The sequence below is a fragment of the Phocoena phocoena genome, chromosome 3 (genome assembly GCF_963924675.1).
Source record: "Phocoena phocoena chromosome 3, mPhoPho1.1, whole genome shotgun sequence".
In the NCBI taxonomy this organism is placed as follows: Eukaryota; Metazoa; Chordata; class Mammalia; order Artiodactyla; family Phocoenidae; genus Phocoena; species Phocoena phocoena.
This window is the reverse complement of record NC_089221.1, coordinates 29,760,617-29,784,589: the sequence shown is the minus strand read 5'-3', so window position 1 is coordinate 29,784,589 and position 23,973 is coordinate 29,760,617. Positions and strand designations below refer to the sequence as shown.

General features: G+C 37.3%; 1 protein-coding gene across 1 annotated transcript in view; it reads left to right on the top strand.

Annotated features, from left to right (window-relative positions):
- Positions 1-22,905, top strand: part of LMBRD2 (LMBR1 domain containing 2) — a 50,758-nt gene extending 27,853 nt beyond the window's left edge. The window contains exons 10-18 of the mRNA XM_065874338.1: positions 1,223-1,404; positions 1,964-2,097; positions 3,479-3,584; positions 4,246-4,343; positions 7,214-7,317; positions 8,536-8,582; positions 17,014-17,119; positions 21,503-21,632; positions 22,562-22,905. Coding sequence (XP_065730410.1) covers positions 1,223-1,404; positions 1,964-2,097; positions 3,479-3,584; positions 4,246-4,343; positions 7,214-7,317; positions 8,536-8,582; positions 17,014-17,119; positions 21,503-21,632; positions 22,562-22,622 — 968 coding nt within the window. The 3' untranslated portion in view covers positions 22,623-22,905. The remainder of the gene's footprint in view (positions 1-1,222; positions 1,405-1,963; positions 2,098-3,478; positions 3,585-4,245; positions 4,344-7,213; positions 7,318-8,535; positions 8,583-17,013; positions 17,120-21,502; positions 21,633-22,561) is intronic.
- Positions 22,906-23,973: the final 1,068 nt, after the last annotated feature.

Here is a 23,973-nt window from a genome sequence, read left to right as displayed (position 1 = left end):
GGAGAGTGATTATCCTTAAAGACTATGGAATCTGAGCTGGGTAAAGAAAGTAATAAGGACATCAGGTTAAGTGGCAAGAAAAAGGTAGTAGAATAAATGGACTGTCGGTCAGGGTAAAGTCAGTCAGTGGAGCTGGAATAGTAGATGAAGGTGTTGCTTGGGGACAGGGATCCTATTCTTTAATGAGAGTATAAGGGTTGGAGTTATCGGTAATAAAAGATTTAAAGGATGAGTAGTTGAGGTAAGTTGGAGGACAGACTCATTGGAGGAGAGTAGGTCGAGGAAGTGAAAGACCAGGGTATTGAAAGGAGGATCACCTGTGTGGATATTGAAATCACCAGGAACTATCCTGTGAGTAGGGTTGAAAAGATTTAGAGTGAGCCAGGAGCTCAACTCTTCAATGAATGAAGTATAACCTTTTCAATTTTGTGAGTTTTCTTTTTTTTTCTTTAACTTTTTTTTTTTTTTGCCTAAAGTCAGACTTAACAAAAAGTTGCCAGAATAATACAAAGAATTCCCATATGCCCTTCACCCAGATTCCTTAAATGTTAACATTTTACCTTATTCATTTGCTTTATCTTTTTCTATCTGTATACGTATTTTTCCTTTATCTTTTCAGAGTTAAATCCAGACATGATAACCTCTTTACCTCTCAGTGTTTCAGTGTGTATTTTCTAAGAATAAAGACGTTTTTGTACATAACCAAGTACAATGTGATCAAAATAAAGAAATTAGCATTGATACAGTACAGTTATCTACAGACCTTGTTCAGATTTTGCTAATTGTCTCAATAATATTCTTTGTAAAAAAATCCCAGATCGTGCATTGCATTCAGTTGTCATGTCTCCTTAGTCTCCTTTAATCTGGAATGATTTCTGGGTCTCTGTTATTATTTTATGACATTAATGTTTTGGAGAGTACAGGTCAGTTTTTTATTGAATGTCCCTGAATTTGAGTTTGATGTTTCCTCATAATCAGATGCAGGTTCTGCATTTTTGGCAGGAATACCTCAGCAATGATGTGTTCTTATCAGAGCATGAGGCACATAATATCAGTTTGTCCCATTACTGCTGATCATTTGCTTAGGATGGTGTCTGCCTGGTTCCACCACTGTTTTTCTCTTTGCAATTACGTATCTTATATTGGAGGTATTTTGAAACACTGTAAATACACTGTTACTCCTTTATGGTTTTCCTAATCATTTTTTTCTTTTATCTTCCAGAGTGGTACTGGGAATGTCTTTTGCGACCGTGGTTTTATAGGGTACTTGCTGTGGTGTTGTCCATCTTCTCCGTGATTGTTGTGTGGTCAGAGTGCACATTCTTTAGCACTACACCTGTCTTATCCCTCTTTGCAGTCTTCATACAGCTGGCCGAAAAAACATACAATTATATTTATATCGAGGTCAGTTTATTTTATATGGGTCGTAAATAAATGTCAGCCATAGTATAATCCTTAACTGTTGTATCTTTTCTCCATATATTTCTTCTAGTAATAATGAAAGCAGTGAAGTTTCCCACAGTGTTATTATTCACACTTCCAAAAATGAGCTTCATCATTTTACCCAGAATATAAAAACTAAGAACTGTATTTGAGGAGAGATGAAAAGATGCAAAATAGTGCAAAGTACTTCTATGAGAATGCTTTGATCCTCTTTATGCCAGTGAAGCTACATAACTTATAGTCTTCATGTGAAGAGTTGCCAAGGGAATGGGAGAACAGGCTCACTTCAGGAGGTAGCTTTGAAACTTATGGATAGGATGTGGGACTGATTAAGATGTAAATTTTTTTTCATAATTTCATTTTATGAAAAAATGAAATTAGGCGGTTAAAAATTTATACTGTTACAGTGAATAAATTTTAGAATGTCAATAAATGTTAGCTGGAATTCAAAGATAATGCTTGTGATAGTATATAAGTATTGAAGTCTGTTCGTCTGAAACTGGGTTCTTTGTTTTCTTAGATTGCTTGCTTCCTCTCCATCTTCTTCCTCAGTATCTGTGTTTATTCTACTGTGTTCAGGATTCGTGTATTTAACTATTATTACCTGGCTTCACATCACCAGACTGATGCTTACAGCCTTCTTTTCAGTGGCATGTAAGTAGATTGTGTGTAGAAACAAGGGAAATGTCTCCATTACATGTATTCTTATGGATCTCTCTTTTATTTCTTTTTGTTTATGGGTCTTCACTAACACCTGTATTTCTGTGAGCTAATTGATTAGGTTTAAGTATTAATTAGGTGCTTGTTGATGGCTAGCTAAATCCTCCTTGAAGTTTAGGGTTAAAATGGGTATGCTAGATTAGGAAGGAAAAGAAAGACATAGTGAGCCTGGATTTACCAATTAGAGGGTCAATAAATAGGTTAGTAATAAGAAGAACATTTGAGAGTTTAGAGACTGAGTCAGACCTAGAAAGTGGTTCTGAGGTTCAGTGGCCTCAAACTGAATTGTGGAGGACCAAGAACACCAAAAGAATAATTCTTGCTGAGAGATTTAGTAGAAGTTTAGAGAGATGGTTCCAGCTTGGGCTAGGTTGCACAATCTACTATTTGTCCGTATTGTTAACTTAGTTATATTAGGTTTTTAGGGCTGGACTTCGGGAACTTCAAGAGGAATCAATATCTGAGGCATCTCCAAGACTTTTTTTTACCTTTTTTTCCCCAATAGTTATAGACTCAAAGGGAGTTGCAAATATAATACAAAGAGTCCTAGTAACCTTCACCCAGCTTCCCCCAGTGGAGACATTTTATATTGCTGTTGTACAAACACAGACACACTACTGTTAACTAGACCACAGACCTTATTAATTTTCAGTATTTTTTGTCCTTTATTCGTGTGTGTGTGTGTGTGTGTGTGTAGATTCCCGTAACCACCACCACAATCAAGATACAGAACTATTCTATCACCACAAAAGAACTCATATTACCTCTTTCTATTCACACCCTCTCTTCATTTTTGTCTCCTTCTACTCTCCAACTCTGTAGTTCTGTAAGATTCTCCTTTTATCTGGTCAAAACTGAGCTCCAACTATTATTTATACCTGTAATTGTCAGAGTTGACATACTTTGATAAAACTTCAGATCTTTTACGTACTGAGTACAATTCACCTGAGGATGTTACTGTCCTCGTCATGCTATTGAGACAGATTTAGATTACACAGATGGTAGGCGTGGAAGAGGCACATACAGAGGCACTCTACAAATTCTTGGGATAAAGCAGTGGCAAACACCACCGAAGGAGATAACCTGAGGCTGGAGTTTTGCCTTGTAGGTGTTGATGTTTTTAAGGAAGATGTGATTAATAGGATTTTCAGAATGTCTCAAAAGTAAGGGCGGTTTGTATTAAGAATTAAAAATACAAATGGATGAGAATAATAGTTACAATGATCTGAAATGTTCTTAATGTATTTCAACATAATATATAATGTATCTTGCTGCTTTAATTTTTATATATTGTGTTTATTAATGCTTACTGCAGGTTATTTTGCCGTTTGACTCCTCCTTTATGTCTTAATTTCTTGGGTCTGACCCATATGGATTCATCCATCTCTCACCAGAATACACAGCCAACTGCTTATACATCTGTAAGTATTGTCAAAAAAGAGTTCTTTAGATTCATTATCTATATAGGGTGCTGTTATTGTGAAATTTCTTTTTACTGCTGGCGGAAAAGTTCTGTTGCATTATTAGGATCTTTTTAAAAATTACTAAAACTTTTTTTTACAGATTGTATATGTAATTACTAATGACTGAATAAAAGTGATATTGCTATATCTTATTATAAAAAATTAATTTTTGGTTCATATAGGTTGTCCAGCTGAGCAATATCAATAGACCTGACTTATAATAATATTAACCTTTATGTTTACATTCTTAATGTATTTGATGATTTTCAGTAGTATTTATAAAATATTAATATTTGGTGGAGAAAAATCTTAATAAATAAGCAAATTAAGATATATAGACATATAACATTGTATTAGTTTATGGTGTACAACATAATTGATATATGTATATATTGTGAAATAATTATCATAATAAGTTTAGTTAACATTCATTACCTCACAGTTACAATTTCTTTCCTCTTGTGATGAGAACTTAAAAATCAGTCTATTTAGTGCTGCATTTCTACTTTTTTGAAAACTCCGAATTAATTGATATAAATGGTTATGGGTGAATTTTCTAATAATGAAAAAGAATGAAAGATATAGAACTGTACTGATTTAATTTTTTCTTGCTCCTCAGATTATGGGTTCCATGAAAGTTTTATCCTTTATTGCAGATGGGTTCTATATATATTATCCTATGTTGGTGGTAATTCTCTGCATTGCTACTTATTTTAGGTAAGAAACAACATTGCTTATTTTCCACATATGCTTAGCCTGATCTGGATAACTTTTCTCCTTAAAGCTCTTTTAAATATTCACTGATTGGGTTCTGGTTGTTTGTTTTATTGTGACTTTGTGGGTGCTGGGCATAGTTTAAAGGGGTCACTTGAGTGCCTGGGTCAGGTTCTCCCTCCAAAGATATTTTCAAGAAAAGAGAGAGAGTTATTCTGTTACACATATTTAGTCTACAGAGTGATAGGATTAATTACAGAATGTTAACTCTGAGTCCTGGCCTGTGATACTGGCAGCCAGTGTAGCTTATAAAGCACCCCCATACCCAGCTTGTATCCAGAAACATATATTAGTCTTAGGGCTTTCCCCACAATCATTTTTGGGTTTCTAGATATTTCAGATCATAGCCAGAACAGAGGGTCAGGTGAGGAACAGTTGAAATCAGACAGTACGTGTAAGGCAGGAAAGTACAGGGGCTGCTCTTTTTATAGGATCAGAAAAAGTGGTAGAACCTTGGCAGAGATCAGACTCAAAAGGAGTTAAAAGACAGGTGTGCTTGGCTTCTAGCCCCCTGTCTTCCCTACTTCCACGTGTTAGGTGCCCACATCCTGTACTCTGCCTACCCTCTTCACTGCTTAAGTGCTCCATGACACACCAAAAATGCCACTTAAAAAAAAAATTTTATTGATAATAAGTTTCATCCAACCACTTTTCATTTAAATCTTTCAGTACCATTATATATTGTTAATAATGTACATTATTGTACTGATATTCTAACACTAGGATATTGACTAAACAAAAGTTTTGTTTGAAATAAATTCTCTATTGAATTTTGTAAAACATATATATTTTACCTTCTCATAAGTAAAGGAACTAAAGGATTATAATTTAAAATAAAGCGGTTAATTTGAACTGACAAAAGAATCTAATATTTTCAATTTTTTTCCATAAGGTAGAAAAGACAGAGGTTTATACTATGAAAATGATGTATTAAAGGAAGAGACCAATCATCCTTTGGATATCCCAAATTAAATTTTTATTATATGCTTATTCATTTTAACAGTTTATAAACTACAAATGGAACATTAAGAGCTTGTGATGTATAAATCATATCTTCTCATGTTAGTATTTATGTTGGTAAGATTAGCATCTCTTCTTATCTTATTAGATTGTTATACTGATCGAGGGATAGATGGGTGGGATAGTGCCTTGTCAACTATAAAATCTTAAACAAATGTAAGGAACTATGTCTAAAAGGAAAATTGTTGAACTTAAAAATAATTCCTTAAAAGTGTTGTTTTAGAGTTAATTAAGATAAATTTTGAGTGCCCGTTTGTCTTTAAGAAAAAAAATGGTCTTATTCCTCAATTTTCAGATTATAAAAATACTCTATTATAGGAGTATATGAAGCAATGCCTTGCTGACATTTCAACGGTAACTTGACTTTATAGGTCAATTTTCTTTTGAAATGCTGCTATAATTAGTCTAATTCCCATATTACTAGCACACAGCCATACCCAGAGCTGATATTCAGACTTAACTGCCTAGAGAATATAAAGCTGTTTCCTGACACTTTAGACAAAGCTAAGACCTTCCCAGAGACAATGATCTCATCCTGGAGTATAGTATTCCCACAAGAACATGAAGATGTAAGGGAATATTTAAAGTCACGGAATTAGCATGACCATCTACCTGAAACCCTAGTTTTACTTACCGTTAAGTCATACAGAGCATTCCTTATATATTAAAACAGGCAGATAATTTATGAATTAGCCAGATTTTTACACATCACTAATGTAAAATGGGAGATCTTCACTTTTTTTGAATTGCTCCGCTGTTTTCTCTTCCTCCTAACATACACACACACGTGCTTCTTCTCCCTTTCTCCTTCTTCCTCTCTCCCCCTTGCTCCATGTATGGTGTTGAGGGCATATGTGAGGGCATTAGCCTGCTGTGCCCCCCTTTGCCTGGCAAAGCAATAAAGCTATTCTTCTCTACCTCAAAAGAAAAAAAAGGAAATCAATGAAAACGTTTGAGAACTAAGGTAATAAAAAGAGCTTGGTCTTTGTTTTGTCTTGGATTTAAATCCTCAGGTCTAAAATTTATTAATTGATCTTTAGCAAGGTTTTTAACCCCTTGTACCTCTGTTTCCTTATCTGTAAAGTGTTATTTATCTCTTAGAATTATAATAAGAATTAAATAAGAATATCTGTAAATTGTCTGCGTAATAGGAGTTTAACAAATATTAATCCTTCCTTCCTTGCGTGCCATATTTTCAGAGTATTTCTGTCCTGTACAACAGTGAGGTTTAAAGTAAATAGTAAATAAGATATAAAATGATAACCCCCAGATAAGCTATAGTAATGAATTCTGAGTTTATAGTAACACCTATTTAAATAGAATTGAGTAGTTCTCAGGATAAAAAAAACATGAAAATCAATTTGCATAACTAAGACTTTCTAAGCCAGAATATTCTGCACTTGTAAATACTGGTTGTGTATGTGTATTTTCAGTATTAATATTGCTGTTTGAATATAAGAAAAGAATAAATTGCTTTTGTATTATAGCCATTGTTTAGCATCCTGCTATAGTAATCTTCTGAAGGTATGCTAATGGCCTAACTTAATTTGTGTCTGTAAGAAATATGGCTTTGGTGCATACCCTAGTCAGTGGAGTACTGGGCATATAAGCTTCTTAGAAAGGGAAATAAGTACTTCTTAAAGAAAGACAAATGTAGCTCTAGGTAACTTGACATGGTAACTAGTAATAAACCATAGGCTTCTGTGGGATGCAGATACTAAAGAACAATTAACTTATCTAAACGTTTACAGTGTGAAATAATGCTTATCTTTTTGCAAATCGATTTTTATTAGCTTGGGAACTCGTTGTTTGAATCTACTTGGTTTCCAGCAGTTCATGGGAGATAATGATATGACATCAGACTTAGTTGATGAAGGAAAAGAATTAATCAGACGAGGTAAGATTTGTCTTTTAAAATGAATGAAGGGAAAGTGCTAAGACTGAGAATACAAAATTAATGTTTGTATGATTTGAAATTTTTAATCTATCTTAAGAAATTACCAATTAATATGTTTTAGCTAAAATTCTACAGAAAACTTTCATAGCAAAAATAATTCAAAAACATAAATGATTGTTTCATCTGTCTTTAAGAAATTCTGCAGAGGATTTAATAATTAATATGTCTGCAACTAAATAACACCCTTGTTTGGTGTTGGAGTCATTTTCCTGTTTGCTTTGAAATAGATTTGCTAAGTTAAATACAGTTAGAAAACTCATTAATTTAAAGAATCATCATTAAAAACAAGATAAAGAATCATCATTAGTTTAATGCTGCATAGGAAATCATTCAAGCCAAGGCTGGTTTTTAGAATGTGGTAATCATTAACAACCTGTTAGAATACATGGCACTCTGTTAGAATCTAATCTCAAAACTGAGTGTATCAAATTTCCTGATGTTCAAGTGATAGTAGAATAGGGGGAAAAAGAAAAATAAAACTTGAGTTTTGGGACATTGGTTCTTAGACATTCTCCCTACTTGGGTCTGGGGTTTTTGTGTGATCTATTTAAATGTAAGCCAAAATGTACTGTGGCTCTGAAATAGGCCAGCGTAGCCTTCACATGCTCTCATAGGAAGGTGGTATCTAGTTAATGTAATAGTTCTGCTGCTTTTTGCATTAATTAGACTTCATCTGGAGTATCATATCCAGTCCTGGGTAATATTTTCAAGAGTAAGACTGATAAGTCAGAAGGAATCTAGGACAGCCAGAATGAGTCTGTAGGGCATATCTTATGCAAAAGAACCACTGAGTATATAGCCAGAAGAGAGTAATGGAAAAGACTCTTATGCAGAAAGAAGTATGAACTTAAGTTAGAAGACAAGACATAAAGAAAAAGAGAAGTTGCAGAGAGACAAGTTTCAAGTCACCATGGGGAAGAAGTTCTTCCCCACTAAAGCTATTTAGGCAGAGCCTAAAGGGCCATCTCCAACAAAAGTAGAGAAAGTATTCTCTGTGGAGTTAGGTGAACTCTCCGGTTCTTTCCGACAATAACCTATTACCTTTGACTTTGTAGTAATTTAAAGGAAATTGGTCATAGCCTGATACCTTTACTTCAGTTACTCTACATCTAATTAAACCATGTTATACCAAATTTGAGACCACTTTTCTGTCTCTAGAGAAGAGAAAAAGGCAACGGCAAGAAGAAGGTGAAAGTCGACGAAGAGTAAGTACCGTACTTATTAAATTTCTGTAACCTAAAGATTAATGTGAAATATCATAAGAATCTTATTGATTTAGAATAATTGGCTAAAAACAGTGGGAAAAAGACATAGGATATACTTTTACAGAAAAGCAGTTTTAATAGTTTCAGATATACATGTAGGTATCCTGTCAGACCTGTTCTAAAAAGTCATTAGTAATAAATTACTTCATGTCCAACATCTAGCAGTTTCTTGCCTAGAGTAGGTGCTCAGTAAATATTTATTGGATAAGTGAATAAATTCATGCAATCTTGCTATTAAAGTGATTTTGATTGCTTGAAAATTATGCTTTTTTTGTAATATGACACTAATTTTATTCCTCTTTAATTTTTCCTTAGTCCTTCGTTTCCTGAGGCAAACTAACTTCCTAGAGAATTGAAAAGGCAAAAACTGAGAAAAATCTAGTCACAGTTACCACAGGTTTTCAACATCTGAGTGTGTCCCTTACCAGAGAAGTGAAGACTCAGGAGACATGATAGTTGTCTTCGTGTATTTTAGTGTATGTTACATAAAGGGAGACTTGGTCTTGATTTCAGAAGGCATAACTAGAACAAAAGAGAAGTGACTGGAAATAGAGTTCACCTTTTTGTGAAAACTTCCACAGTTTACCAAAATTGCAGTGAGATCATCACACATAGAAATTTCCATGTCTTCTAGTAAGAGGGCCAAATGGTATCTGGCATGGTTATTTTAAAATGAAACCCTGCACTGCATGGGAGGCTTAATTAGGACCTCTAAAGTTCCTTTCAATTCTACGAATTTAATGAGTGGAATCCCAGTTAATAAGGTTTTAGTGCAGTTAAGACACAATGCCACATGAGTCATTACCTAATTATGTTTGTATACAACTCTAATTTTACTATTAGAAATGACTTTTCAGGTCTCTATGATTTGTACTTTATTTGGTTGAGAGAAAATTTTATTAACATCTCATTAATTACTATGAGTTATCATAACTCTTACATGGTCAAGGTAACCTTATTGTAGTTGTAAAATTATTTGGATATTTTAGATAGAATTCAATAACTTAAAAGAATCATAGCTAGCAAAAATGTCTATAAATATCTTCATTCAAGTTAAGTTTGGCAACTATTAAAAGCATTTAGAGATAAGAAAAGTAGTTATACTTTCCTTTTTTTTTTTTTTTACATCTTTATTGGAGTATAATTGCTTTACAATGGTGTGTTAGTTTCTGCTTTATAACAAAGTGAATCAGTTATACATATACATATGTTCCCATATCTCTTCCCTCTTGCATCTCCCTCCCTCCCACCCTCCCTATCCCACCCCTCCAGGCAGTCACAAAGCACCCAGCTGATCTCCCTGTGCTATGCGGCTGCTTCCCACTAGCTAGCTATTTTACGTTTGGTAGTGTATATATGTCCATGCCACTCTCTCACCTTGTCACAGCTTACCCTTCTCCCTCCCCATATCCTCAAGTCCATTCTCTAGTAGGTCTGTGTCTTTATTCCTGTCTTACCCCTAGGTTCTTCATGACATTTTTTTTTTCTTAGATTCCATATATATGTGTTAGCATACAGTATTTGTCTTGCTCTTTCTGACTTACTTCACTCTGTATGACAGACTCTAGGTCCATCCACCTCATTACAAATAGCTCAATTTCATTTCTTTTTATTGCTGAGTAATATTCCATTGTATATATGTGCCACATCTTCTTTATCCATTCATCCGATGATGGACACTTAGGTTGCTTCCATCTCCTGGCTATTGTAAATAGAGCTGCAATGAACATTTTGGTACATGACTTTTTGAATTATGGTTTTCTCAGGGTATATGCCCAGTAGTGGGATTGCTGGGTCATATGGTAGTTCTATGTGTAGTTTTTTAAGGAACCTCCATACTGTTCTCCATAGTGGCTGTACCAATTCACATTCCCACCAGCAGTGCAAGAGTGTTCCCTTTTCTCCACACTCTCTCCAGCATTTATTGTTTCTAGATTTTTTGATGATGGCCATTCTGGCTGGTGTGAGATGATATCTCATTATAGTTTTGATTTGCATTTCTCTGATGATTAATGATGTTGAGCATTCTTTCATGTGTTTGTTGGCAGTCTGTATATCTTCTTTGGAGAAATGTCTATTTAGGTCTTCTGCCCATTTTTGGATTGGGTTGTTTGTTTTTTTGTTATTGAGCTGCATGAGCTGCTTGTAAATTTTGGAGATTAATCCTTTGTCAGTTGCTTCATTTGCAAATATTTTCTCCCATTCTGAGGGTTGTCTTTTGGTCTTGTTTGTGGTTTCCTTTGCTGTGCAAAAGCTTTGCAGTTTCATTAGGTCCCATTTGTTTATTTTTGTTTTTATTTCCATTTCTCTAGGAGGTGGGTCAAAAAGGATCTTGCTGTGATTTATGTCATAGAGTGTTCTGCCTATGTTTTCCTCTAAGAGTTTGATAGTTTCTGGCCTTACATTTAGGTCTTTAATCCATTTTGAGCTTATTTTTGTGTATGGTGTTAGGGAGTGATCTAATCTCCTACTTTTACATGTACCTGTCCAGTTTTCCCAGCACCACTTATTGAAGAAGCTGTCCTTTCTCCACTGTACATTCCTGCCTCCTTTATCAAAGATAAGGTGACCATATGTGCGTGGGTTTATCTCTGGGATTTCTATCCTGTTTCATTGATCTATTTTCTGTTTTTGTGCCAGTACTATACTGTCTTGACTACTGTAGCTTTGTAGTATAGTCTGAAGTCAGGGAGCCTGATTCCTCCAGCTCCGTTTTTCGTTCTCAAGATTGCTTTGGCTATTCGGGGTCTTTTGTGTTTCTATACAAATTGTGAAATTTTTTGTTCTAGTTCTGTGAAAAATGCCAGTGGTAGTGTGATAGGGATTGCATTGAATCTGTAGATTGCGTTGGGTAGTAGAGTCATCTTCACAATGTTGATTCTTCCAATCCAAGAACATGGTATATCTCTCCATCTATTTGTATCATCTTTAATTTCTTTCATCAGTGTCTTATAATTTTCTGCATACAGGTCTTTTGTCTCTTTAGGTAGGTTTATTCCTAGATATTTTATTCTTTTCGTTGCAATGGTAAATGGGAGTGTTTTCTTGATTTCACTTTCAGATTTTTCATCATTAGTGTATAGGAATGCCAGAGATTTCTGTGCATTAATTTTGTATCCTGCTACTTTACCAAATTCGTTGATTAGGTCTAGCAGTTTTCTGGTAGCATCTTTAGGATTCTCTATGTATAGTATTATGTCATCTGCAAACAGTGACAGCTTTACGTCTTCTCTTCCGATTTGGATTCCTTTTATATCCTTTTCTTCTCTGCTTGCTGTGGCTAGGACTTCCAAAACTATGTTGAATAAGAGTGGTGAGAGTGGGCAACCTTGTTTTGTTCCTGATCTTAGTGGAAATGGTTTCAGTTTTTTACCATTGAGGACGATGTTGGCTGTGGGATTGTCATATATCGCCTTTATTATGTTGAGGAAACTTCCCTCTATGCCTACTTTCTGGAGGGTTTTTATCATAAATAGGTGTTGAATTTTGTCGAAAGCTTTCTCTGCATCTATTGAGATGACCATATGGTTTTTCTCCTTCAATTTGTTTATATGGTGTATCACTTTGATTGATTTGCGTATATTGAAGAATCCTTGCATTCCTGGAATAAACCCCACTTGATCATGGTGTGTGATCCGTTCAATGTGCTGTTGTATTCTGTTTGCTAGTATTTTGTTGAGGATTTTTGCATCTATGTTCATCAGTGATATTGGCCTGTAGTTTTCTTTCTTTGTGACATCCTTGTCTGGTTTTGGTATCAGGGTGATGGTGGCCTCGTAGAATGAGTTTGGCACTGTTCCTCCCTCTGCTATATTTTGGAAGAATTTGAGAAGGATAGGTGTTAGCTCTTTTCTAAATGTTTGATAGAATTCGCCTGGGAAGCCATCTGGTCCTAGAGTTTTGTTCGTTGGAAGATTTTTAATCACAGTTTCAATTTCAGTGCTTCTGATTGGTCTGTTCATATTATCTATTTCTTCCTGATTCAGTCTTGGCACGTTGTGCATTTCTAAGAATTTGTCTATTTCTTCCAAGTTGTCCATTTTATTGGCATATAGTTGCTCGTAGTAATCTCTCATGATCTTTTGTATTTCTGCAGTGTCAGTTGTTACTTCTCCTTTTTCATTTCTAATTCTATTGATTTGAGTCTTCTCCCTTTTTTTCTTGATGAGTCTGGCTAATGGTTTATCAATTTTGTTTATCTTCTCAAAGAACCAGCTTTTAGTTTTATTAATCTTTGCTATCCTTTCCTTCATTTCTTTTTCATTTATTTCTGATCTGATGTTTATGATTTCTTTCCTTCTGCTAACTTTGGGGTTTTTTTGTTCTTCTTTCTCTAATTGCTTGAGGTGCAAGGTTAGGTTGTTTATTCGAGATGTTTCCTGTTTCTTAAGGTAGGATTGTAATGCTATAAACTTCCCTCTTAGCAATGCTTTTGCTGCATCCCATAGGTTTTGGGTCATCGTGTCTCCACTGTCATTTGTTTCTGGGTGTTTTTTGATTTCCTCTTTGATTTCTTCAGTGATCACTTCGTTATTAAGTAGTATATTGTTTAGCCTCCATGTGTTTGTATTTTTTACAGATCTTTTCCTGTAATTGATATCTAGTCTCATAGCGTTGTGGTCGGAAAAGATACTTGATACAATTTCAATTTTCTTAAAATATACCAAGGCTTGATTTGTGACCCAAGATATGATCTATCCTGGAGAATGTTCCATGAGCACTTGAGAAAAATGTGTATTCTGTTGTTTTTGGATGGAATGTCCTATAAATATCAATTACGTCCATCTTGTTTAATGTATCATTTAAAGCTTGTTTTTCCTTATTTATTTTCATTTTGGATGATCTGTCCATTGGTGAAAGTGGGGTGTTAAAGTCCCCTACTATGAATGTGTTACTGTCGATTTCCCCTATTATGGCTGTTAGTATTTGCCTTATGTATTGAGGTGCTCCTATGTTAGGTGCATAAATACTTACAATTGTTATATCTTCCTGGATCGATCCCTTGATCATTATGTAGTGTCCTTCTTTGTCTCTTCTAATGGTCTTTATTTTAAAGTCTATTTTGTCTGATATGAGTATTGCTACTCCAGCTTTCTTTTGGTTTCCATTTGCATGGAATATCTTTTTCCATCCCCTCACTTTTAGTCTGTATGTGTCTCTAGGTCTGAAGTGGGTCTCTTGTAGACAGCATATATATGGGTCTTGTTTTTGTGTCCATTCAGCCAGTCTGTGTCTTTTGGTAGGTGCCTTTAATCCATTTACATTTAAGGTAATTATCGATATGTATGTTCCTATTCCCATTTTCTTAATTGTTTTGGGTTTATTATTGTAGGTCTTTTCCTTCTCTTGTGTTTCTTGCCTAGAGAAGGTCCTTTAGCCTTTGTTGTAAAGCTGGTTTGGTGGTGCTGAACTCTCTCAGCTTTTGCTTGTCTGTAAAGGTTTTAATTTCTCCATCAAATCTGAATGAGATCCTTGCTGGGTAGAGTAGTCTTGGTTGCAGGTTTTTCTCCTTCATCACTTTCAGTATGTCCTGCCACTCCCTTCTGGCTTGTAGGGTTTCTGCTGAGAGATCAGCTGTTAACCTTATGGGGATTCCCTTGTGTGTTATTTGTTGTTTTTCCCTTGCTGCTTTTAATATGCTTTCTTTGTATTTAACTTTTGACAATTTGATTAATATGTGTCTTGGCGTGTTTCTCCTTGGATTTACGCTGTCTGGGACTCTCTGTGCTTCCTGGACTTGATTAACTATTTCCTTTCCCATATTAGGGAAGTTTTCAACTATAATCTCTTCAAATATTTTCTCAGTCCCTTTCTTTTTCTCTTCTTCTTCTGGAACCCCTATGATTCGAATGTTGGTGCGTTTAATGTTGTCCCAGAGGTCTCTGAGACTGTCCTCAGTTCATTCTTTTTTCTTTATTCTGCTCTGCAGTAGTTATTTCCACTATTTTATCTTCCAGGTCACTTATCCATTCTTCTGCCTCAGTTGTTCTGCTATTGATCCCTTCTAGAGTATTTTTAATTTCATTTATTGTGTTGTTCATCGTTGCTTGTTTCATCTTTAGTTCTTCTAGGTCCTTGTTAAATGTTTGTTGCATTTTCTCTATTCTATTTCCAAGATTTTGGATCATCTTTACTATCATTGTTCTGAATTCTTTTTCAGGTAGACTGCCTATTTCCTCTTCATTCGTTAGGTCTCGTGGGTTTTTGTCTTGCTCCTTCATCTGCTGTGTGTTTTTCTGTCTTCTCATTCTGCTTATCTTACTGTGTTTGGGGTCTCCTTTTTGCAGGCTGCAGGTTCGTAGTTACCGTTGTTTTTGGTGTCTGTCCCCAGTGGCTAAGGTTGGTTCAGTGGGTTGTGTAGGCTTCCTGGTGGAGGGGACTAGTGCGTGTGTTCTGGTGGTTGAGGCTGGATCTTGTCTTTCTGGTGGGCAGGTCCACGTCTGGTGGTGTGTGTTGGGGTGTCTGGACTTATGATTTTAGGCAGCCTCTCTGCTAATGGGTGGGTTTGTGTTCCTGTCTTGCTAGTTGTTTGGTATAGGGTGTCCAGCTCTGGTAGCTTGCTGGTTGTTGAGTGAAGCTGGGTGTTGGTGTTGAGATGGAGATCTCTTGGAGATTTTCGCTGTTTGATATTACATGGAGCTGGGAGGTCTCTTGTGGACCAGTGTCCTGAAGTTGGCTCTCCCACCGCAGAGGCACAGCACTGACACCTGGCTGCAGCACCAAGAGCCTTTTATCCACATGGCTCAGAATAAAAGGGAGAAAAAGTAGAAAGAAAGAAAGAAAGAAAGAGGATAAAAGAAAATAAAGTAAGGTAAAATAAACTTATGAAAATAAAAAAATTTTTAAGAAAAACAATTTTTTTAAAGTCAAAAAAAACACAGACGTATAGAACCCTCAGACAAATGGTGAAAGCAAAGCTATACAGACAAAATCTCGCACAGAAGCATACACATACACACTCACAAAAAGAGGAAAAGGGGAAAAAAATAAATCTTGCTCTCAAAGTCCACCTCCTCAATTTGGGATTATTCGTTGTCTATTCAGGTATTCCACAGATGCAGGGGACATCAGGTTGATTGTGGAGATTTAATCCGCTGCTCCTGAGGCTGCTGGCCTTTTTTCTTCTTTGTTCTCTCCCGGGGTTCAGTTTTGGATTTGGCCCCGCCTCTGCGTGTAGGTAGCTGGAGGGCGTCTGTTCTTCGCTCAGACAGGACGGGGTTAAAGGAGCCGTTGACTCTGGGGCTCTGGCTCACTTAGTCTGTGGGGAGGGCGGGGCACGGAGTGCGAGGCGGGCCTGCGGCGGCAGACGCCGGCGTGACGTTGCACCAGCCTGAGGCGCGCCGTGCGTTCTTCCGGGGAAGTTGTCCCTGGATCCCGGGACCCTGGCAGTGGCGGGCTGCACAGGCTCCCCGAAAGGGGGATGTGGAGAGTGACCTGTGCTCGCACACAGGCTTCTTGGTGGCGGCAGCGCAGCCTTAGCGTCTCACGCCCGTCTCTGGGGTCCGCGCTTTTTGCCGCGGCTCGCGCCCGTCTCTGGAGCTCCTTTAAGCAGCGCTCTTAATCCCCTCTCCTCGCGCACCAGGAAACAAAGAGGGAAGAAAAAGTCTCTTGCCTCTTCGGCAGGTCCAGACTTTTCCCCGGACTCCCTCCCGGTTAGCTGTGGCGCACTAACCCCCTGCAGGCTGTGTTCACGCCGCCAACCCCAGTCCTCTCCCAGCAATCCGACTGAAGCCCGAGCCTCAGCTCCCAGCCCCGCCCGCCCCGGCGGGTGAGCAGACAAGCTCAGGCTGGTGAGTGCCGGTCGGCACCGATCCTCTGTGCGGGAATCTCTCAGCTTTGCCCTCCGCACCCCTGTTGCTGTGCTGTCCTCCGCGGCCCTGAAGCTCCCCGCCTCCGCCACACACAGTCTCTGCCCGCGAAGGGGCTTCCTAGTGTGTGGAAACTTTTCCTCCTTCACAGCTCCCTCCCACTGGTGCAGGTCCCGTCCCTATTCTTTTGTCTCTGTTTATTCGTTTTTCTTTTGCCCTACCCAGGTACGTGGGGAGTTTCTTGTCTTTTGGGAGGTCTGAGGTCTTCTGCCAGCGTTCAGTAGGTGTTCTGTAGGAGTTGTTCCACATGTAGATGTATTTCTGATGTATCTGTGGGGAGGAAGGTGATCTCTGCATCTTACTCTTCCGCCATCTTCCCCCTCTCTCCTTATCTATGATTTCTAAAGGCACTGTGCTAATTATAGTGATTATCTGATGAATTCCTTATGAAAAAGAATTAGATTATATTACTCTGCATATGTAATCTAAATCTGTTATCACTGATGAATTATTTTCTGACTGTATGTTCTTGTGTTATATAATCGTTTGTTTTTCTTTCCTAGGAATGGAAAGAACGTTATGGACACAGTAGAGAAGATTCCACTAGAAACAGAAATGTTCATATTGACCCAAAAGAATCAAACTTCTCAGATATTAGTACCAACCGATGTAAGTAGTTTATTGTCTAGTTTTCTAAGAAATTTTTTTCTTATGCTTGCTTGGATAGAGACTGAGGATTAGTTACCCATCCAGAAATGCCTTAAGAGAACTATAAATGTGGTTCTGCAGTGAGTTTACTTTTTTCATCCCTCAGTGTATGAGAGGAAGGAGAAACTCAAATATGCATTCTGGTAGGAGAAGGAGACATCTGGGACATCAAGTGATTAGTTGTAATTACACTACCTAAATAATAGTACTTATCCCAGGCACATTGTAGGCAGGTACTGATTTCTGTTTACCTAGATGTTTTTCAGGCTGTTCAGTCATTTTTATAATAAGTTACTGATTGACCCATATATATCAGGTACTTTCCCAGGAATACAGGAATACAAAGAAGATAATTTCCATCCTTGGTTTGCCTGTAATTTAGTGAGGGACTGATATCAGGCAGAAGACATTGGTCCGTCGGTTGGGTTAGGAAACCTCCCCACATCCTTGACCCTGCCATCTGCTTCTGGGAATGCGAATTCCCAGGATCCAGCACTGAGTAGAAGGCAGAGGTTGTTTGTCTTTGGGGGAGATGCAGGGATGCTGAGAGAGTGTAAAGGTGCATGCCTGATGCTGAGAGAACTCAGCTCAGAGGATGGAAAAGAATTCTCTATTGGGAACAGATTTCTGTTATAAAGAAGTACTGTTTAGGAATAAGTAGTACTTAGCCAGGTGAAGGGGTTTTAGGCAGAAGGAAGAATGAGTGACATGAGAGAACCTTTGGGGAAATGTAGGCTTTTCTCTATGACTAGAGCCTAAAGTATGAAAAGCCTGATGAGAGGCGAGGCTGCAGAGATAGTTGGGAAACAGGTATTAGCATGCTTAGAAGTTTAGATTTTATGCCAAAGATAAGATTTCAATATGGAAAGAAGCATGCTCAGATTTTTGGTTTAGGAAGATGAATTTGACATCTGTATAAAGCATGATTTCCAGGGAAGTGAGACAGAAACCAGTTTAGTGTCTGTTTTAGTAATGCAGTCAAAAAATGATGAGGGCTCCCTCTGCATTCATTCTTGTTTCCCTCTCAAATCTATTCATTCACCCAAGGGAAACTAGAATGCTCTTCTATACCAATAAATCTGATCATATCACTTCTCTGCTTAAAACTGTACAGTGACTTTCCATTCTTACAGAAAGCCCTTCTGCGTGTGAGGCTGGATCTTTCCCCATGCTCCCCCAGCCCTCTCTGCTCAGAGCACACCTTGCCTTCTGCTCCCTCAAGCAAACAGCATTCCTTCTCCTGTGCTGTTTCTCTGCCTGAAATGCTCTTCCTGCCCTTCTTCACCGCATTAGCTCCTGGTCACCTTGCAGATCTCACCCCCAAAGCTTCCTCAGAAAACCTTCCCCAGACCTCTCTGACTAGGCCAGATCACCATCGTGGTTACTAACAGGTGACACTCTTAAACACACATCAGTGTTACCATTTTACATTTGTGTCGTTATTTGATCATGGTTCATCTCCCTCACTAGATTGTTAAGTTCCGTAAGAACAGGGACCATACCTTGTTTTGCTCACCGTGGTATCACTACAGCCCAGCCCAAAGCCTGGCATACGGTACCTGCTCAGTGGAGACTTGTAGAATTGAACAAAGACAACCATATCTGTAGTATATTCTATTTTATGAAAGTATATCCTCAGTCACCCTGGTTTACAGTTTTCACAGATATCCACTAGTTGTTTGTTTTTTTTATTGAAGTATAGTTGATTTACAAGGTTGTGTTAATTTCTGCTGTACAGCAAAGTGATTCAGCTATACATATATATATACATTCTTTTTTATATTCTTTTCCATTATGGTTTATCACAGCATATTGAATGTAGTTCGCTGTGCTACACAGTAGGACCTTGTTGTTTATCCATTCTATATATAATAGTTTGCATCTGCTAACCCCAAACTCCCAACCCATCCCTCCCTCCCTGCCTAGGCAACCACAAGTCTGTCCTTTACAGATCTCCACTCTTTTTTTTTTTTTTTACATCTTTATTGGCGTATAATTGCTTTACAATGGTGTGTTGGTTTCTGCTCCATAACAAAAGCGAATCAGCCATACATGTACACATGTTCCCACGTCTCTTCCCTCTTGCGTCTCCCTCCCTCCCGCCCTCCCTGTCCCACCTCTCCAGGCGGTCGCGGGGCACCGAGCTGATCTCCCTGTGCTGTGCGGCTGCTTCCCACTAGCTGTCTACCTTGCGTTTGGTGGTGTGTATATGTCCATGCCTCTCTCTCTCTTTGTCACAGCTTATCCTTCCCCCTCCCCATATCCTCAGGTCCTTTCTCTAGTGGGTCTGTGTCTTTGTTCCTGTCTTGCCCCTGGTTCTTCATGACATTTTTATTTTCTTAAATTCCATATATATGTGTTGGCATGCAGTGTTTGTCTTTCTCTTTCTGGCTTGCTTCACTCTGTATGACAGACTCTGGGTCTGTCCACCTCATTGCAAATAGCTCAATTTTGTTTCTTTTTATGGCTGAGTGATATTCCATTGTATATATGTGCCACATCTTCTTTACCATTCATCCGATGATGGACACTTACAGTGACACCTAATTCACATAATTATCACTCTGTTGAGATCTTTCTTCCTTTGTATATTTGTTTTGTAGTCTGCAGTATAGCATTGCAGCTCTATTTACAATAGCCCAGAGATGGAAACAACCTAAGTGTCCATCATCAGATGAATGGATAAAGAAGATGTGGCACATATATACAATGGAATATTGCTCAGCCATGAAAGGAAACGAAATTGAGCTGTTTGTAGTGAGGTGGATAGACCTGGAGTCTGTCATGCAGAGTGAAGTAGGTCAGAGGGAGAGAGACAGATACCGTGTGCTGACACGTGTATGTGGAATTTGGGAAAGAAAAGATGTCGTGAAGAACCTAGGGGTAGAGCAGGAATAAAGACACAGACTTACTGGAGAATGGACTTGAGGATATGGGGAGGGGGAGGGGTGGGCTGTGACAAAGCGGGAGAGAGGCGTGGACATATGTGCACTACCAAGCGTGGGGTGGATGGCTGGTGGGGGGCGGCCGCATGGCACGGGGAGATCAGCTCAGTGCTTTGTGACCGCCTGGAGGGGTGGGATGGGGGGTGGGAGGGAGGGAGATGCAAGCGGGAGGAGATATGGGAACATGTGTGTATATATAACTGATTCATTTTGTTGTGAAGCAGAAACTAAAAAAAAAAAAAGTGATGAGGGCATGAAATAAGCACCCTTGAGATGACCCTGGAGATAAAGAAGAAAGGATGTGTTTGGATGAGATTTAGTGTAGAAGAAATAGGAGAAGACTAAAGTTTCAGTTAAAGCTAGAAAATGGAGGATTCTACAAAGAGATTTGGAAGTTTATCATGGATTTGGAGTTAACAGAATGCAGAGATCTGGGAGTATGGAGAATGGTTAAGAGAAGAGAAACATGGTTAAGAGAGACAGAAACACAAAGCCTTAGGATGATGAGTTAGAAACTGGCGTGTGGTAGGCAACCAATATTTGCTGAATGAATGAGAGAAACGGTAAAGGGCAGAGTCCAAGATGACAAAAATATGAGAGAATTGGCTTGCCTTAAATTTTCAAAAAGTCCTATATTATAGATTTTTGAAGCTGTTGAGCTGCTCAAAATAACATTGTGAAAATTTAGGTTGTTTATGAAGTAAACCCCATTCACGTAGAGAAGGGATTAGTTCTCTAGATCTGTGCTGACCAGGATGGTAACCATTAGCCACATATGGCTGTTGAGCATTTGCAGTGTAGCTGGTGCCCCATATTGAAATGATAATATTTTGTATACACTGAGGTAAATTAAATATATTAAGATTAATTTCACCTATTTCTTTTTACTTTTTTAATGTATCTACTAGTAAAAAGTAAATACGGGGCTTGGAACTTATTTCTGTTGGACATTACTGCCCTAAACTATTGCTTCATGGGAAAAAGACTCAGGCCTTTTTTGAAGAGTTTGAGTTGATTACACCTTAAAATCCTAGCCGAGAAGTGAGATGTAGCACCCCCTGTATTCAGTGTGCAACCAGCTGAAACTTACTTTGATTATGAACAATTTCACTGTTATGATACCATAGTTAAATACTAATTCTGATTCATATTGAGTCTTTGCACTATAGCTGCTTCTGAGCTTAGACTACATACAAGGGAGAACTTTTCCTTGTTATTTTCTATCATACTATTAATCATTTTAATCTAATTTTAAGATAACTACATAGTTATCTTTTCTTAATATTGTCTTTACAGTCAAAATTCACATCCTTTATAAACTTGACTTTTCTTTCCGTGAGTCCATAGACTGTGACCCATAAAGACAATAGAAAGTGGACATTTTTTTCTTCTTTTGCAGCAGCATCCAAATATACCAGGGCTAATAATAGGACTGAAAGGGACCGAATAGAACTCCTCCAAGATGCAGAACCTTTGGATTTTAATGCAGAAACATTCACTGATGATCCTCTTGAATCTGAATCAGGAAGGTAAGTTCCAGCTTATCATTTTGGCTCCAGCATTCCTCTGAAATTTTAATAACATTCTGACTTGACGAGATAAACATAAGGAAAGTATTCATCTTTACTACTAATAAAAAGCATATTAAGCAACCTTTGAAACCTTTTAACACCTTCTAATGCTTTTGTATTTAAAAAATTATAGCATCTAGTGGTGGTGATTGAAATTAGTATCTTCGCAAACTACTACTAGTAGTATGATAAATAACAAAAAAGAATTGAAATCATTTGGTAGAATCTTAACAATATTTATATGCCTATTTCTGGCAATCCCGTTTATGAAATGTATTTTGCAATAGTTTACATAGGTGTAACTGGGTGGCACACTATTCTAAGCACTTTAACAACAGTAATTGTATTTTATGGTTGTAAGTCCAATTGAATTTGCATCCAGAGAGGCTCAGTAACTTACCCAGGATCACACGGCTTGTAAATGACAAAGTCAGGCATTTAAACCCCAGGACTCTGGCTACAGAGTGTGCTTTTAGCTGCTATACTATGTAGAAATAATTAAACAAAAGCAAATCATCATATGCATGAAGATATTTGCTATAGTATTGCCTATAAATAGCAAAAAGAATATTCTATTTATATTCAACAATCTAGTTATTAAATCTGTTAAGTTCCATGATGTATTTTACATCTCCCCACTCCTTTTTATTTACATCTCTCACCCCGCCATATGTGTCATATGTCATAGGCTCTAAAACCGTCATTGGTTGATTTATAATTAGGTAAATCCCTTTGGGATAACATTCTTGGCAAAGTTCCTGATTTCAGCTACTGAATAGATTTTACAGTTCTTACAAATTATGTAGCCACTTCCTTTTAATGTGTCCTTGTTTTTCTCTCCTTCTTTATTTTTGATGCCTTGGATCATTTCTTTATCCACCTTTCAGGTATCAGCCTGGTGGACGATACCTCTCAATGTCTCGCAGCCGAATATTTGATGATGTTTAAAATCTGTAAGAATATATGGAATAACTAACCAAGATCAACACATAAGTTCAGTCTTTATGAACATCTGTATGCCCTAGAATTTACACTGAACTCTTAGTGAAAAGTGTCAGGATAAAAAAGGCACTGAAAATTAATGGGATCTTAGTAATAATAGTTTATTGTTCATTGAATAGAGTATCATCTTTTCTAATAAGGTTTGTTACATACCATTCTTGAAGTGTCTGCCTTAGAAGTACAGTTACAGTGGAAGGATTTAATTCATGATTAAGATCAGTATATGCTGAAAACATGTAGTTCAGTTTGTTTCAGATAAATTTTTTTCAGGAAAGTTGTTTCAAAGGTCCAAGGAAGCCATAGTTATAACTGAATAATATTATACAGTTTTATTATTGTGACTTACATATTTTCTGTTTCTAAAGAGTATGTTGATCCTTTATTTCTCAAAGAGATGGACACCTCAATAACAACCATATTTACAAAACCCATGTCTTAAAACATGGCTTACTTACCAGACATAACTGAATGTAGAAAGCTCTTTTTCAATACTGTATGCAAATTAGTTAGGTTTTTGCATGTATAATTAAGAGTATCCTTCAACTGATTGTGTTTGTATCTTCAGCATGTGTACTATAATCAGGTGATGTATTCTTTCAGTCTTTGGTGGTAACTGGAAATTGTCTTATGCTTTTGGTATTGTTTTGTAAAATTTTCATTTCAGGGAGAGGTGTTCACCTTTGTCATTTAGCATATTGATTTGAGTTGATTATTCTATTCAAGGAGAATCGTAATTATTAATGGTAAATAGTGGGGGGGTTTAATAACCAAAGAGTCCCACAAAATTCTCTGCTTTTGAAAGGTGCCTGTTTATTCCTTTTGTAAAACAATATCTGGTTATTCAAAGGTAAAAAGTCAATCCATTTACTGTTATTACTAACAGTTAAATTATGATTTATAGAAAACAGAAAACTAGTTGAGAATGGAGATGTGTAGTAACTTGTTGGTTAAACATGTTATTATTTAAAATTGAATTTTTTAAACTTTGTGTTTAAGCCAAAGTTAGGTATTATATTTTAAATCCTCAGTGTTTTATTTCACAGTGACTATAGTTGAGCACAACATGTTTGCAGAGAGTTATGTCCCTGAAATATTTGCAACTCTGAGAATCCATACCTTGGATTCACCCAGTGGTGACTGTACTTGAGCTTGCCCATGGCTGTCTTAGTTTAACACCTATTATCCCGCGTAACTTTTAGTAGTGGCCCAGTTTGAAGATGAATTATATAGTCAAATTTGATTATATGTTTCTTGAGGGTAGTTTTTCCCTGAATCATATTTAAATGTTTTATTTTCC